Here is a 15,179-nt window from a genome sequence, read left to right as displayed (position 1 = left end):
TAGGGGCGGGGCTCCGGGGGCGGGGCCTAGGAGTGGGGGCGAGGCTGGGCAGCCTGGAGGCGGGGCCCGGGGCGCTCGCCCCACGCGGGGCGGGGCTCCAGCGGCCGCGGGATCTGCAGTTCGGGCTCCCAGCGCCACAGTCGCCGCAGTTCTCTCCACTCCGGTGGCCCCGCGGCCCTGCGGGGAGTCCGGGCGTCGGCGGGCTGCTCGGACCCGGTGCGGGCCCCGCCCCGCCTCTCCCGCCGGCGGTGGGGCCTAGACGGTGGGGACAGCGGCGACATGGAGCCGTCTCCCGCCACGGGGGGCACGGAGGCCACTCGCTTGGTGAGCCCCCGGGATCGCGGCGGCGGCGGCGGCGGCCTGCGTTTGAAGAGGTAGGACAGACCCGGGCCGCCCTGCTGCCATCGGCCCCCTTCGGGGTCTCCCCCGCCGCGGGACTCCGCCGGCCGCCCCAGCGCACCGCGGCGCTCCCCAAGCCGGCCCGACGCTCCAAGCCCGCCATGCCGCTTCCCGGCCACCCCCATTTTCTCCCGGCTCTGGGGGCCCCTCCGCCGGCCGCGCCGCGGCACACCCGTCGGGCCGGAGTCATGCCCGGTGCCGCGAGGATGCCTCGCTCCAGGGTCCTGGAGGCCGGAGCTTGGGCAGCCGAGGCCCCCCGGCCCTGCCCTGCGCGCCCCGGGGCTCGGGACAACCCCCTCCAGCCGCGGCCCGCGGTGGGTCCCCCGGCTCGGCGGCGGGTCTTCCCGGCCCCTGGGGGGGCGAGCGGTCGCGGGGACGCGAGGAGGCGGCGAGGAGGAGCAGGTGCGGGCCGGGCGGCGGGGGGTATTCCCGGCTCGGCACAGACGGGGCCGGAGGCGGCGAGGTGTGAAATGAGGCGCGCCGAGCGGCCGGGACAGCGGGCCGGGGGCGGCCGCAGAACCGCCTCCGCGCCCGGCGGGCCCCCGCGCCCGGGGCCCTCGGAGCGGCCGCGCCGGGCCCTCCCGGGCCACCCCCGCTGGCCATTTTATCTCTCAAGTGACGGTCCGTTTGTCTCTGGAATTTCACCGGGTCTCCGGCGTTTGCTCTTTGCCCACCTCTCCCAATCTTTGTTCCTCTCCCAGCCCCTGTCCCTTTGTCTCTGACGTGGTGCCTGTGTGTGTTTTTCGTTCTTTCCCTGGGTGGGGTCCTTAGACCTGGCGGGGCCGGGTAGGGGAAGGTGAGCAGAAGGGAGGGAAGACATCCCGCCTGGCTCCGTCCTGCAGGGGACTGCAGATGTGGGCAGCTGTGGGGCTCCAGCCCTGGCCCTGGCATCTCTGCAAGACATCCCTTGGACTCGGCTCCAGGCCTTACCTCCCTCTTCTCCCCATTCTATATTATTTGTTGTTTGTTTGTGGTTTCAGAGGGCCAGAGAGAGGAAACTACCTTTCCTTCTCTTTAAACAGAATGTGTCCCCCAACCCCCAAAACCCCTTCTCCCCAGGGAAAGGGATGCTGCTTTAGTGCCCAATTCATGCAGAACAAAAGGGAGCAGCCTGTTGATGGCTGGCTACCTTGATTGCCGGCTGCACGGTGCTTTCAGGGCCAGGGAAGGCATCTTGCCCACTGCCCCAAGGCCACCCAGCATCTGTTTGCTCCTCAGACCCACGTCTCTGACCCCAGCTCATCTTCTCATATGACCATTAGTCACCAAATTCCGCAGCATTTTCCAAAAGAGGCACCTCTGGCCTGGTCTCTTCTAAACCCCTCTACCTCCTCTCCTTTCTTCCTCCCAGACTACTACGTCAGCAAGGACATCACAGGAAGGGGCTCGGGAAATATTTGCTAAATCAATCCATGTATCTTCCTCCACGCTCCGGAGAGCCGTTCCCTGGGCTCCTCAACACTTACACTTGAAGCCCGAACCCTTGTCATTGTCAAATTCCACCTGTCTGGTGTACCCTTTTCCACCTAGGTGTCATCTCCTTCAGCAGCTCCTTTGTGATGTCTCCCCCCCCCCCCCATACACACACCCAAAGCCCTTTGTTCTTGACCCTCACGGCACCAGCCTCTCCTTGCTGTAGTGAATTTTTGCACATCTGCCTCTCCCTCAGCCTGGGCTTGGTTCTCTGCACGCTGCGTGGCACACCTCATCGAATGAATGGAAATGGCTTTCAAAGCCGCCCTCATCTCATCTTCTCTGGAAACACACCCAGAATGATACACACCTGGATTCTAAGTCTTGGAAGGGACTTCTGAGATTCAAGAAATGACTCTACCCAACAGCCCTTGAATTTTCCCCACAAGCATCAAACATCCCCCCACTTTCCCTAAAACCTCAATTCGCCCACTTGACAGAGCTCTGCTACAACCAGACGGCACCGCTGTGATCACGTTTCTGTCTGGAGCCATCATTGTCACTCATGGGTATTCTTGTCACACCTCCGAGAGAATTTTCTGTTTAGGCCCCTTATTGTGTGGAAGGTTCTGTCCTTGCTGGGCACAAGTTGGGTAGTACTGGAGGTGAGAACTGGGCCAGAATGGATCTCAGGCTCAGTCTGAGCTCAGCCTCTGGCATTCCCAGGTGAGACCCCCACCCCCATTCACTTATCGAGGGAGGCTTATGGCACTTGGCAGGTAAGGTGGCCTCTGCTGGGTGCTTATGGTCAGACTGAGGTCAAGGTAGCATGGAGCAGACTCCCAATCCAGTGCTCCTACCACTACCACCCACAGGCATAGCATTCTGTACTCCCTGCTGTCCCTGACAACCCAGCTCTGGAATCTGGCCATCAGTTCTGAGTGTCAGGAACCTCAGATTTTTGGGGTCCCAACATTCCACTCCCCTCTTAAAGGGCCACACTTCAGCTGCTTGTCTAGGGAGGGCATAGGACCTGGGGCGGAGGCCGCACTGAAGCCAGGACCATGTGCTAAGAGTCTATTCTGCATCTTCCATACCACCATAGCTACACATTTCTATTGCCTGGGACTGCGTGCCCCATCTTTATCAAAAGCCTTCCCATCCTGGGCGGGCCACGGTGTTTCAGCAGGCAGAGTTCTCACCTGCCATGCCAGAGACCTGGGTTCAATTCCTGGTGTCTGCCCGTTCAAAGGAAAAAAAAGAAGTAAAACCCTTCCCATCCTTCAAGGCCTTCCTCACGTGTCACCTCCTCCAATTGCTTCCTGATTTCCTCATTAAAATTCATCTGTCCCACCATCCTCCAAGCCCTGATGGCATTCTTTCTTTTTTGAGGGAGAGCTTTTGATTTTATATATAGTAAAGTTAACTGTGAATATTTAACCCAGTTTAGTGGCAAATTCTTTAGTCTTTGCCTTCTCCAGCTTGGCAGTGCAAGCCACAGATTTTGGGGCCAGGACCTTACTTCCCCTGTGACAGTGGATCTCATCACATCTGTCCTTGGAATTGGTCCCAATAGTTTCCAGCAGCTTAGCCGGAGCTCCCTAGCTCTCCAGGGTAACCTGTGTGAAGGCATTGGTGGTACAGGTCTTTCTGTGGACTTAGATGTTCCCTTGATGATAAGGTGGGGAAGCCCCGGTTTTATGCAGCAAGGCAGACAGGAACTCAGCCAGCTCAGTGGGGTCCATGTCCTGTGCAGTCTCCACCAGCAGGACCTCCCTGTTTCCCACCAAGGAGGTGACTGTATTCAGCTCTGCCTAAAGGGCAGGGGTGACATCTATGCCAGCTGCTTCCTTCTCAGCCTGGGTCCACAGACTCTGCTCCTCCTCTCGAGTTGCTTCTGGTCTGCACTTACAGGCTAGCTGGCGCAAATGAGCAGCTGTCCGGTGGTCCGAGAACTGGGTGGACTGGCTGGTGGCCGTGGCCCTCGCAGGCGCTTCTGGACGATGGCCTTTTCCTATGCCAGTGGATGTGGCGGGGCCATGTGGCAAAGCAGACGATGTCCCTTTCGGGTTGGATGTCCTGTCCATTGCCAAAATCCTTGGGCCTTTTCTCAAACAGGTTTTTCCCCCTTCTTGGCCTCCTGCTTCATTACTGCAGCAGGGGCAAAGCCGCCTTTTGTTCTTTCAGCCTCGTGGGCGGCTGGACGAGGGAGAAAGCAAAGGGAATTGTCCCTGACGGCGCGGTCAGCTTCTGCCACATATCATAGTGCAACACATACACATTTGTTTTGTTCACCAAAAGCTCCCAGAGGTCGGAAACGATGTCCTGCCGCTTCTGTGTCCTTTGTGTCTACCATAAAGAGTTAACCCGGTTGGGTTCTAGTCTTGGCAGTACCCTGTGTCACTTCAGTAAGTCCTCCCCTCTCTGAGCCTCACACTTGTCATTTATTTAGTGAAGTGTTGGGCCGACAGTCTTGAAGCTGCTTTCTGGCGAGGGGTTCTGTGGCTCTGTGGTTGGAAGGAAACGGGACTCTGGGGCCCAAGCTGTCCCTTTCACACACAGCCCTCTCCCGTGGCCGTCTGTCCACAAGGTTCCTGGGTATGAGTGGGGCCTGGGGCCTGGGGAAGGAGCGAGAGGGGCCCCAGCTGACAGAGGCCATTCTGGGGTGGCCAGGCTGGGGGGCCTGGGAGTGCAAAGCAGGTGGACCAGGCTTCAGCTTGAACCGTGTTGCTCGCCTCAGTCTCTTCACAGAGCCCCCAGCGCCCCGCCCTGAGGAGCCCAAGCCCGCGGAGCTGCCCGTTCACCCCTGCCACAGGGACCCCCTGCCGCCGCCCGGCCTCAGCCCCGAGAGGCTGCAGGCACGGAAGCAGCTGTGCGCGGCCTGTGCCGTGTGCTGCGTCTTCATGGCCGGGGAGGTGGTCGGTGAGTGGGACAGCAGCTTCCCCGCCCCTCCCTGCCCCACGCGGGCCTCCCTGATGCTCCACCGGGGCCCCGGGCCTGGGCCTGGGCTGGGCTGGAGATGCCAGGGTGGGGGCAGCTGGGTGCCCTGAAGAGGCCCCAGGACTCGGAAGGGGGTAGGGGAGAGGGGCAGAGCTGGGCTCAGCACCCTGCTGGGTGGTCAGGTTGAGCTGGTCTTCTAAAAATCACATTTTTCCTTGTTAATATAATAAACTTTGCCACCGTGGGGAAACTCGAAAGTGTGGACGAGTGAAACGAAGGAAATACAAGTGCCCTGAAATTCCATCAGCAGGGGGGCCCAGGGTGCCCATTTTGGTGTGCACCCCACCTCCCGCCCCCGCCCCCGTCTGGTTCCCACGCCCCTCGGGGCACCCCACCTCACCCCCTCCGCGGCCCGGCCTGCAGGTGGGTACCTGGCGCACAGCCTGGCCATCATGACCGACGCGGCTCACCTGCTGGCGGATGTGGGCAGCATGATGGGCAGCCTCTTCTCCCTCTGGCTCTCTACCCGCCCGGCCACCCGCACCATGACTTTTGGCTGGCACCGCTCAGGTAAGGCCCTGCCGCCAGCCTCGCTGGGGAGGGGGCAGCTCTCGGACCCCTGGGCAGGCCCCTGACGGCTCATCTCCCCCTGCAGAGACCCTGGGGGCCTTGGCCTCCGTGGCCTCCCTCTGGCTGGTCACTGGCATCCTCCTGTACCTGGCCTTTGTCCGCCTGCTGCACAGCGACTACCACATCGAGGGGGGCGCCATGCTGCTGACCGCCAGCATCGCAGTCTGCGCCAACCTGCTGTAGGTCCCAGGACGGGGCTGCCACCCTGCAGGCCCTGGGGCCAGGCTCCCTGCCCCAGGACGGGAGAGCTGGCTGCCCGCTCCCCAGCAGAGGCCCGCAGACCTGCACGCACGGTTCCTCCTGCCTGCCGGGGGTTCGCCTGAGAAGGGGACTGGGAAAGACAAGGACAATTCAGAGTGAGCAGGCGTTTGTGCAGGGCCTGCAGTGTGTCAGCCACGGGCTTTCACCACGGTTCTCTCAGTTCAACCTCCCTGCGACCCCGGGCTGTAGGTGGTTTACAGTTAGTAAGATCTGTCTGCAGAGGTGATTGGGTGGCTGGCTCGAGTCACACAGCCATTTAAGTAGCAGGGCAGGATTTGAATCCAGGTCTCCAGGCACCGAGGCCGGTATTCTCTCCCCCAGGCTACACTTTTCGCCTCTCTCGCACAGTGTTGTTCTTTTTCCTGGGGCTAAGAAAACAGATAGAGAAAGGGCTGCTGGGGAGGGGAGAGGAAGGAGGCCCGGGGCAGGCTGCTGGGCTGAGCCACTCTGCTTCCCCTCAGAATGGCCTTCGTGCTGCACCAGGCCGGGCCCCCCCACAGCCACGGGTCTAGGGGGGCAGAGTATGCGCCGCTGGAGGAGGGGCCCGGGGACCCCCTGCCCCTGGGGAACACCAGCGTCCGGGCAGCCTTCGTGCATGTGCTGGGGGACCTCCTGCAGAGCCTTGGGGTGCTGGCTGCCTCCATCCTCATCTATTTCAAGGTACGATCCGTGGAGGCCTCCCCAGCGTCTCCCCCACCCCCAGCTCCCAGCTCCCCAGGACTCCTGGCCCTGGAATGGGTTTCCTCTCCCTGTGGAAGGGATTGCTGGCCTTTCCGGTCCTGCCAGGCCTGGCGCCCCTGGACCTTCCACTTAAAGGCTCCCGGTTCCCGGGCTGAGAGGTTGCTTCCTCCATAGCCTCAGTACAAGGCGGCCGACCCCATCAGCACCTTCCTCTTCTCCATCTGTGCCCTTGGCTCCACGGCTCCCACCCTCCGAGACGTGCTTCGGGTCCTCATGGAAGGTGAGTCAGATGCCCTGCTCCCCTCTCTGGCCTCCTCTTTTCCCTGAGAGAGTGTGGCGAGTCGGGCTGGGTCTTGGAAGGAGGAATGGGGCTGAGCATGCATTTTGGGAGGCCCGGGATAAGCAGTACAGGGTGGGGGTGCGTCGTGCCTGGCCTGGGGGCTGCCCTGCTGGGAGGCGCTGGCAGTAAGGATGGTGGGTGCTGGTTGCAGGTGCCCCCCGCAGCGTGGGCTTTGAGCCTGTGAGGGACACCCTGCTGTCAGTGCCAGGAGTCCGGGCAACCCATGAGCTGCACCTGTGGGCGCTGACGCTCACGTACCACGTTGCCTCTGCACACCTGGCCATTGGTGAGTCCAGCCAGCTCCTTCCTGGAAACATGTCTTCCCTTGTTCCTTTCTTGATCCGAGCACGGACGGTATGAATTGCCAGGATTGTTTCAGTTCCCCCTCTCCCCCCCAGACACAAACACGAATGAATGCTGGAGACAGGAAGCGGGACGGGGTGTTCTGGGGGAGGCTTTGCTCTCTCTGAAGCAGTGCAGTGAGTCAGCAGCCCTGCAGAGGCCCACTAGGACCCACAGGACTACTGATGGGGCACAATTAGGCAAATAGGACAGCTCCACTCAGTGGCGCACCACAGGACAATTAAAAGTGATGATTATGGAGAGTGTGTGCCGACTGGCAAAAATGGTTATGGTATAACGCTCAGAGAAAAAAGCTGAATGTAAAATTACAGCTACAGTATGATTCAACTATTAAAAATATATATGGTGACTCATGAGTTGACAAAGGATTTTTGAGTTTCATCCAGATGCAAAAAGCAATCACAAACATGTAATTTGGATGCCAAAAATATTATAATATTGTGGGGTGTCTGATGATAATTCTAGCGGGACCATGGACAGAATATTTATCATCTGGCTTGTTCTCGAAAATGGGGTGGTCTTGCTGCTGAAATAGTTGAACGCTGATACTCAAAGAGCAGAAGAGAAGAGAAAAATAAGAACAGTTTAGTGCGTTAGCATGGTCCATTAAGTCTCTCCAACAATTTCTTTGATGTTTTTATGCTGTTCATATGATGCAGAAAGGAAATAGAGCTCCGCATTCAAGACCAGCCTTAATGCCGCACAGCCCCCTCCACCAGGCTCTCAGCCATTCTTATCTCAGCCCCTGCCTGGTCCTGCCTCCCTGGGGACTGATGCTGCCCCTTATCACTCTCCCACAGATGCGACCGCCGACCCCGAAGCTGTCCTGGCTGAAGCCTCGTCCCGGCTCTTCTCCCGGTTTGGATTCTCCAGCTGCACCTTGCAGGTGGAGCAGTACCGTCCAGAGATGGCCCAGTGCCTGCGCTGCCGGGAGCCCCCCCAAGCCTGAGCTGTGGTCCGCCCCCTTCACTCCACTCCAGGCCCAGGCTCGGCCCTGGACTCTGACACCTGCCTCCTGGCTCAGGAGAAGCTTGCGAGCTGGGTCCCCACCCTTTACTCTCTCCCTTCCTCCACCTGCCAAATGTCCCCGCCCCAGTGGGCAGGACCAAAACATGGGGACAATGGAAGTCCAGGAGCAGGCAGGAGCTGGGGTGTCCTGGGCCTGGGCGCGGGGGTGGGGTGGGGGTGCAGAAGCCTCATGGTCTCTGCTGCCCCCCACCCCGTTCTGCAGAGCCGGGAGCCTCCTTTCCGTGCATTTGTGCACGCGGCAGGCGGCAGGCGGCTGGCAGCCGGCGTCTGCCTTTCTGTGTGCTGTTGGTGTGCCTGGGCCGGGGAGGTCAGCGGGGCCCCCTCCCCACATGGCCTCGCTCTGTCTATGCAGGAGCCCCAAAGCCGCACTTTGTCCGTGTGTTCTAGCCCTGTGGTTTTTGTCTCTGTGTGCGTGTGTGCGTTTCGTGGTGCTGTGGCCTGTGTCTCCGTGCCTGTGTGGCTGTGCTCTGGTCTCTGTGAATCTGCACCATCCACCTGTCCATTTGGGGGTCTGTCTGTCCGTCCCTCTGTTGGTGCTGTGCCCCCGGCTATCCCAGAGAGAGGGAGGACTCCACAGCTGCTCCACCAATAAACTCATGTCTGACTGCGGATTCCAACCTTGGTGCTGACTCTCCGAGACCGGGAGGTAGAATGGGTCACTCAGGCCCTGACAGAAACCCTCAACTTACGCAGCCCTGCCGGCCCCTTCCTGGGCGCTGCACTCGGTGCAGCCTCAAAGAGGTGGTCAGAGGTAGGGGTCCCTTTCCCCTCCTCCTGCTGTTTCTGTTTCAAAGAGTGCTCAAGCCTGGGGCAAGAGCGGAGGGGATTCCTCCTCTCTCTGCCACTGTCCTTGGCTGGGGAAAAGCCCTGTGCCCTGTGGGTTGCAGGAGAAAGCTGGAGGGCCAGGAGCCAGGGGGTCCTGGGGACTCATCCTTAAAACTCCGGTAGGTCAGGGCGCCCACGGGGCGTCTCTCTGGGGCAGAGTGGTCAGACCACCCTGTGCTGACATGAGCTTGGTTCTCAAGTCGGGTGGGGTGCCCTGGGGCAGGGAGCCCTCAGCCCCAGCCACCCCACAGCAGCCAGGCATGGGCTGGGGACACCAAGGACCCCTTTCACGGTGATTTCCTCTTTGTTTCAAGGACCATGTATTTGGACTCATTTGGTCTCACAGTCCAGACTCACTCACGAAGGGACTGGGGATTTTCTCTTTTTAAAAATCAAGCTCTGGGCTTTGATTTTAGATCTACTGCTTTGGATGAGCAGGAGTTAACTAATCTTCCCGCCCAAAGCTGAGACCCTTAGCATTTTCATCAAGCTGTGCACATGTAGCAGGATTTCTGTGAGGCCTTTCCCCACTATGATGGAAATATCTTTACTGTAAAACTGTCTCAAATATAATTATAAAAGCAGTATGTATTTAAGACACATATATATTTGAAGAAACATAGAAAGTGAACGTTTCCCCTATATCCTTACTCCCAGAGGTAACTGCAGTTTGCACGCCAGATTCTCCGCCCTCTTTGTGCGAGCACTTTTGTAAACAGCATAAATGGGATCATTTGATAGATAAGATCCTGCAACCTGCTTTTATGATTCAATCACACTCCCTGGACACATCTTTCCACGCCAGCGCATGTAGGTTTCATTACTCTGTTTAAGGTGAGGACTTTGGACTGGTTGAAAGCAGGCCTCTCACTCTGCTGTCCTGCTGGGAGCCCCCCTGGGCTGGGCCCGCATTGGGCCTGGGAGGCCAGGCCGGGTGGAGGGCAGGCGACGTGTGCATCAGGACACTGCCCCAGCTGCTCTCCATGCTTTGCTAGTTCCCGTATTTCCTCATTTTGCGTCTCATTGATTTCAGGCCCCAAGTGAAAGGCTGAGGGTAGGGAAGAGAAGGGCTCCCAGCTGCAGCCCCGTCCTAGATGCCTAGGAGAGGTAATGGACGGTTGAAGGTAGGAAGAGACCTCGAAGCAGCCTGCCCTGCCTTCCTGCGAGAAGAGGACGCTGAGGCCCAGACAGGGAAAGGGACATCCCCAAGGTTACCCAGAAAGCGATGAGGCCAGGGCTACAGCCCAGGCTCCCATGGTTACCTCCCTGCATCTCAGTTTTCTTAATTGCAAAAATGGGGATTACATAAGATTATGGGTGTGACAGTGCCTGGCGTTGTTTAGAGGGCATGTACTAAAGGGGGTGGGTCCAGAGGCAGGGGAGAAATTTCAGGGAGACAGGATGGCTCAGTGCCCTGGCCACAGGCACAGGAACCAACATCTCTTGAGCTCACTCTTTGCACAAGGCACTGCGGGGTAGATAGTGTTATCTGCACTGCCGGACAGGGACACCGAGGCTTACCTGCCCACACTCAGCCTGTCACTGTCAAGAGTTGAAGGGCAAACTCGGTTCTGACTGTGTCAAGTCCTAGGGCCTTTCTCCAGCCACCCTGTCCGCCACCCGTCTCCAGGCACCGCTCTGTCAGGGACAGGGAAGGACAGAAGGAGATGGAAAGTGTTCTCTCTCATTCATACAGCAGCCCCACGGGAAGCCAGGGAACCCTAATCTGCAGACGCTGCCTGCACATTCCCCATCAGCACATCCCCCCAACCCAGCTCCTCCTCCTGCTTATCCAGAAATCCCTTCTCCCTTGGTGTCCTTCCCTAAGGATAAAACATGTGGTGGAGGGAGAGGTGAGGGGCAGAGAGTCGGGGAAGGGGAGGGGGGCGGCGGGGAAGCCAGTGGAAGGGAAGGCGGGAGAGGCCCATCCATCAGCCCGGCCCTGGCAGCTCTTTACACAGCTGATTAACTCCAGGAGGAGAAGACAGGGCCGCCTGGGCAGCAGACAGGGCCAGAGAAAAGGCTGCGGCAGAGAGAGGGTGAGCTGGAGAAAAGCGGGGAGAGAGAGAGACAGGTTGTCCTGCTGAGAGAGTGCCGTTGTGGTGGGTTCAAACAAGAGACTTGGCACCAAGGGTCCAGAGGGAGAAGCTGCAGAGACAGGCCCGTAGGCATTCCCGGGCCCCAGCTCTGTGCTGCTCGTCTGGGGCTGCTGGGCCAGCCGGGCCCTGCTGAGTGGAGACACCTCCCTGCTATGGAGGCGAGGGCTGGGACCCAGGGGCGGGCCCAAAGCCCCCCAGCCTCCAGCCCCGTCCTGGTCCTCCAGTACAGGCTGCTTAGAGCCGGATTGTCAGAGTGGGAGCAGTGCCCACTCCCCTTGCAGGCAGCCAGAGGGCTCTGCGGGGGATCTCAGGACCCGAGTTAGGATGGGCCGCCCAGCTCCTCCTCTGTGAACTGTATTCAGGGAGTTTCCTTGAGGGTCAAAGGACCTGTCACCTCCAGCCCTCCAAGCTACCTTTCTCCAACTCTTGGTTTTCCAGGGCCGTCCCATCAGCACCTGGTCAATACCTCCTGGGGGCTGCTGGACAGTTCCCAGATCCCACTGGTCAGAGCTTGAGGTTGCAGATGCAGCTGTGATGGCAAGTGATCCAGCAAAGTGGACTCTGTTGTCAGAACTGGGGTGGGAAGGGGGTCCGGGGGCGGCCACAGCCTGTGCCTCCCTCCTTCCTCCCCTCCGCCCTCACCTGCTCCCTGCCTACCGCATCCTGTGCCTCCAGGAAGCAGTCCTGGGTTGGGCGAAGCTCACTCGGATGACGACGTTTGGTCTCCACATCAGTGCTGACCCTCTGGCACCTGTCTGGAGCCAGAGCAGCCACCCTGGGAAGGACACATCTCCTGGCCACGCACGAGCTGCTCCCTTCCTCCCTACCCCTTGCACCCCAAATCCCATTCCCTCAGAAAGACTTTCTGGTGAATTCCTAAACGGTGCCTCTTGGCTGGGGAGAAGCAAAGTACAACCATCAGCTGCTTCCCCACCCTGGCTTAGAGCAGCACTCCCAGCTCCCACCCTCACAGGGAAAAGCTGCAGGCACCTTGCTGGGGAACAGTCTCCGTTACTACAAGATAAACCCTCCCGGAAGAGAAGAGGGAAGAACCACAGTGACGGGTCTCCAGGTGCACCCTTTCTGAGCTTTCTCGTTTGGTGCTGGGCCACTGCACCTGGTCCTGGGGTTTCCTGCCTGACTTTCTCTGACCTAAATAGCCTTATCACCAAATTTCATTTTCTCGTTCTTTTTTGGCTCAACCAAGATGGGCTGTGCATTTTAAAAGAACTATAGCCAAAAGCCTAGGGAGAAACAAAAGGGAACCAGACCCAGAAAATACAAAAGATAGTAAAGCTTACCAAAATAAGCAGGTTTCAAATTCTGTGACCACAAACTTGCTGATCCCTGGCCGGGCAGTCTGCCCCGAGACTTCCTCGCCGCCGCCCTCCGTGCCTCCCACTGGAGCAGGGCTGGACTCGGGCCCAGCGACTCAGGTCTTCCGGGAGGAGCAGCGTTGGGGGTCAGGTGCCTCCAGATTGCGTGCTCCTCGGGGAGAGGCGCTGTTTTCCTCACATTCGCCTCCCAGCTCCTTGCCCGCGGCCTGGCGCAGACTGGAGGCTCAGCTAGGAGCCACTAGATGCAGGTGAAGTCAGGGGTCCGTCCCCAGCAGCAGACCCAGGCTCCCACCTGTGAGCCAACAAGTCGGTCCCTCAGATGCTGACCTCCGGGTAAATCCTCAGCATTGGATGGCAATTATTCTAGTGCCTCTCAAGGAGGTAATTTATAGACCTAAGGTCCCCCCATGGGCGACACCTGTCCATGCCCCTGCCCCAGACCCTGCCCCACCCAAGCCCACCACAGTTCAAGAGGTCCATTTCCCCTGCCTTCCCACTCAGTATCCCAGCCTTTCTAATCTTTTCCAGATGGCTTCAGGTCTCAATGCCAGCATGTCTTTCTTCCTTGGCACTGGGCAAATGACCTTGGCTTCCAGAGTCCCTCACTGGCCCCAGGAAACCTGGTGCGCACCCCACAGAGCATCAGACTAACAACGACTGTGTCAACCCAAAGTCCCTGCAGTCCCTGCCCTGGCTTTGTAGGATCTGACTGGACTGACACCTTCTCCAACCTCCTCCCCTCTTTGAGGGCTTTCTTCGGAGTTCTCAGCCCTCTGCTCATTTCTTCTTGTTCTCACTCCTTCAGTGAACTAATAGGGGGCATTATAGTTCCCTTTATGTCAAAGATCAATTCAGTAAGTGCTTACTGCACTCCTACTGTGTATCAGGCACTGGTCTAGTCAGTGACTAACGTCCCTGTCCCTGCTTTGATGGCAGCTCTGTCACACCTTGTCCAATCCCCCAGCTGTTACCTGTGTGGCATCGCCCCATAGAGGTTCACAGCAGCTGAAACTTCTCAGGAAGTTTCCATCTGAATTCATCCTCCCCTACTCCAAACCTGCCCTCTGGTCCATCTTCTGCTTTCTTTCTTCTCCCTATCTCAATGTTTCACACACAGAATCCCTTTCCACTCCTCCCTCTCCCTTGTACCTTGCAACTCTACCCAATTCCCATCTGTCTACCTCCTGTAAGACCAGGCCCTCTTCACCTATTATCTGCATTTACTCAGTTTCCTCGCTGGCCTCACTGAGGGTGGAATGGTTCCTTTCCTTCTGTCTCTTCTAGAAACTTCTGCAAGACAGGTTTTCCCTAAGCACTTGTTTCATTGTGTTATTCATTCTCTGCTCCACACCTCCAACAACGTCTCCCCGCAGTCTACAGGGATATTGTTATGAATTGCAGGAGCCCAGCAATTTTACATTGGCAACTTCCAACTTGGCGATTTCAGCTTAAAACCCTGAGGTGCAGTGATATGCTCAGGGCTGCTGCTGGTTAGTGATGCAAGGCAGGGAATGGGTGCAGGTGGCAATGCTCAGTGGATTCCCTATTTTAAGGAAATATAGGGTAGACAATGAAGAGTTGATAAGCAAACATGTTAGGTCAGATTCCTTTTGCACAGGGAGAATATACTTAAAAGGCTCATCCAAAAGTAAATGTCGAAAAGAATATTAATATTTATAAAGTGCTTAGAACAGTTTTTGGCACATAATCAGAGCTATGTTCAGTATTCGTTAAAAAAAAAAAAAGATCAAATCTCTTAAGTTTCTCAGAAAGGAGCCTGGGAAACTCTTCTCAAACTTTTTGTGGTTGACGACAACCACCCGGAGCCTACGGGGTTGGTTCTCAACAGGAGGAGGTCAGGCTCAGACATGGGCATATTGTTTAAAAGACTGTTTTTGCTGATAGGTTTTAATTTTATTTCCTGATGTAGTAAGTTCTAATCTCTGGTCGTAGGGGGAAGATGTTTATTCCACTTAGAACTGTGTTATGATGAGAAGAGCCAAAGAAAGGATCAGGCGGGAACACCTCCCACCGCTTGGCAGCAAGCACTGCCTCTGCTACTTGACGATGAGGCCATCTCTGAGTTCTGAGGGAATGTGTGTGTGACAGATTCCCAAGTACTCAAGAGTACTTGAGAAAACAATCTCTGACTTGTTCGAACAGCTTAAAAAGGGAAACTGAAGCTCTAGAAAGGAGTAGAAGCATTCTATAAATGATGTACTCGCCTCCAACAGAGTCCTTTACCTGAGCGAGCGGCCATCGGGATGCGGCCTGGACAGCCTGAGCAGTTCACCTCAGTGGTACCAGGGAACCCACAGCTCTTGGGCGTAGGGGGCATCGTCCCCAGTCCTGCCCAACTCCAGGGCCTGCAGACGTGAATTGTATTTCTGCTGGAATTCTCCAAGCAGATCTGGCTCTCCGTGCAGGAATCCTCTCGGGGCTGGATGCACACGGCCTCATGCACGTGCTTCCCTTCCCATGTTCCAGCCAAGCTTTAGAAAGGCTCTTGACCCTCCTGGGTCCCCTACATCAACGCTACCCCTTCCTCAAGGATCCAGCTCAAGCCCCAACTCCATGAAGCCCCAGGACTTGTCCTATCTGTGAAGAGAAGACTCCTTTTGTGAAGTCTGCTCCACAGATTCGTCCTCACCCCCCATATTTGGATGCCCTGAGAGCCAGGGAGGGTGGGCGTGAAGTCGGTCCGACATAGTGCATGACTGTGCCTTGTGACTTTGGGCAAGTAACCCGTTAACTTCCCCGAGTTTTGTTTGGAAGATGGTTGTTATGGTTGGTGAGACTAAAGCTCCTGCACACACTATGTTCTCAACACACCAGGTCCATCTTTTCCTATTCTTGACATAT

General features: G+C 57.6%; 1 protein-coding gene and 1 pseudogene across 1 annotated transcript; one reads left to right on the top strand and one right to left on the bottom strand.

Moving 5' to 3' along the window:
• The first annotated feature begins 105 nt into the window (after window positions 1-105).
• On the top strand, window positions 106-11,597 carry SLC30A3 (solute carrier family 30 member 3). The gene is made up of 10 exons (XM_077152408.1): window positions 106-374; window positions 4,553-4,734; window positions 5,176-5,322; window positions 5,408-5,561; window positions 6,105-6,303; window positions 6,499-6,604; window positions 6,816-6,950; window positions 7,828-8,807; window positions 9,539-9,715; window positions 11,419-11,597. The coding sequence occupies exons 1-8, from the start codon at window positions 280-282 to the stop codon at window positions 7,974-7,976; spliced, it is 1,167 nt and encodes a 388-aa protein (XP_077008523.1). The 5' UTR covers window positions 106-279; the 3' UTR covers window positions 7,977-8,807; window positions 9,539-9,715; window positions 11,419-11,597.
• On the bottom strand, window positions 3,249-4,168 carry LOC143676686 (large ribosomal subunit protein eL8 pseudogene; annotated as a pseudogene).
• Window positions 11,598-15,179: the final 3,582 nt, after the last annotated feature.

The sequence above is a fragment of the Tamandua tetradactyla genome, chromosome 3, assembly GCF_023851605.1.
Source record: "Tamandua tetradactyla isolate mTamTet1 chromosome 3, mTamTet1.pri, whole genome shotgun sequence".
NCBI lineage: Eukaryota > Metazoa > Chordata > Mammalia > Pilosa > Myrmecophagidae > Tamandua > Tamandua tetradactyla.
The sequence above is the reverse complement of the archived record's forward strand: the minus strand, read 5'-3'. Positions and strand labels throughout refer to the sequence as shown.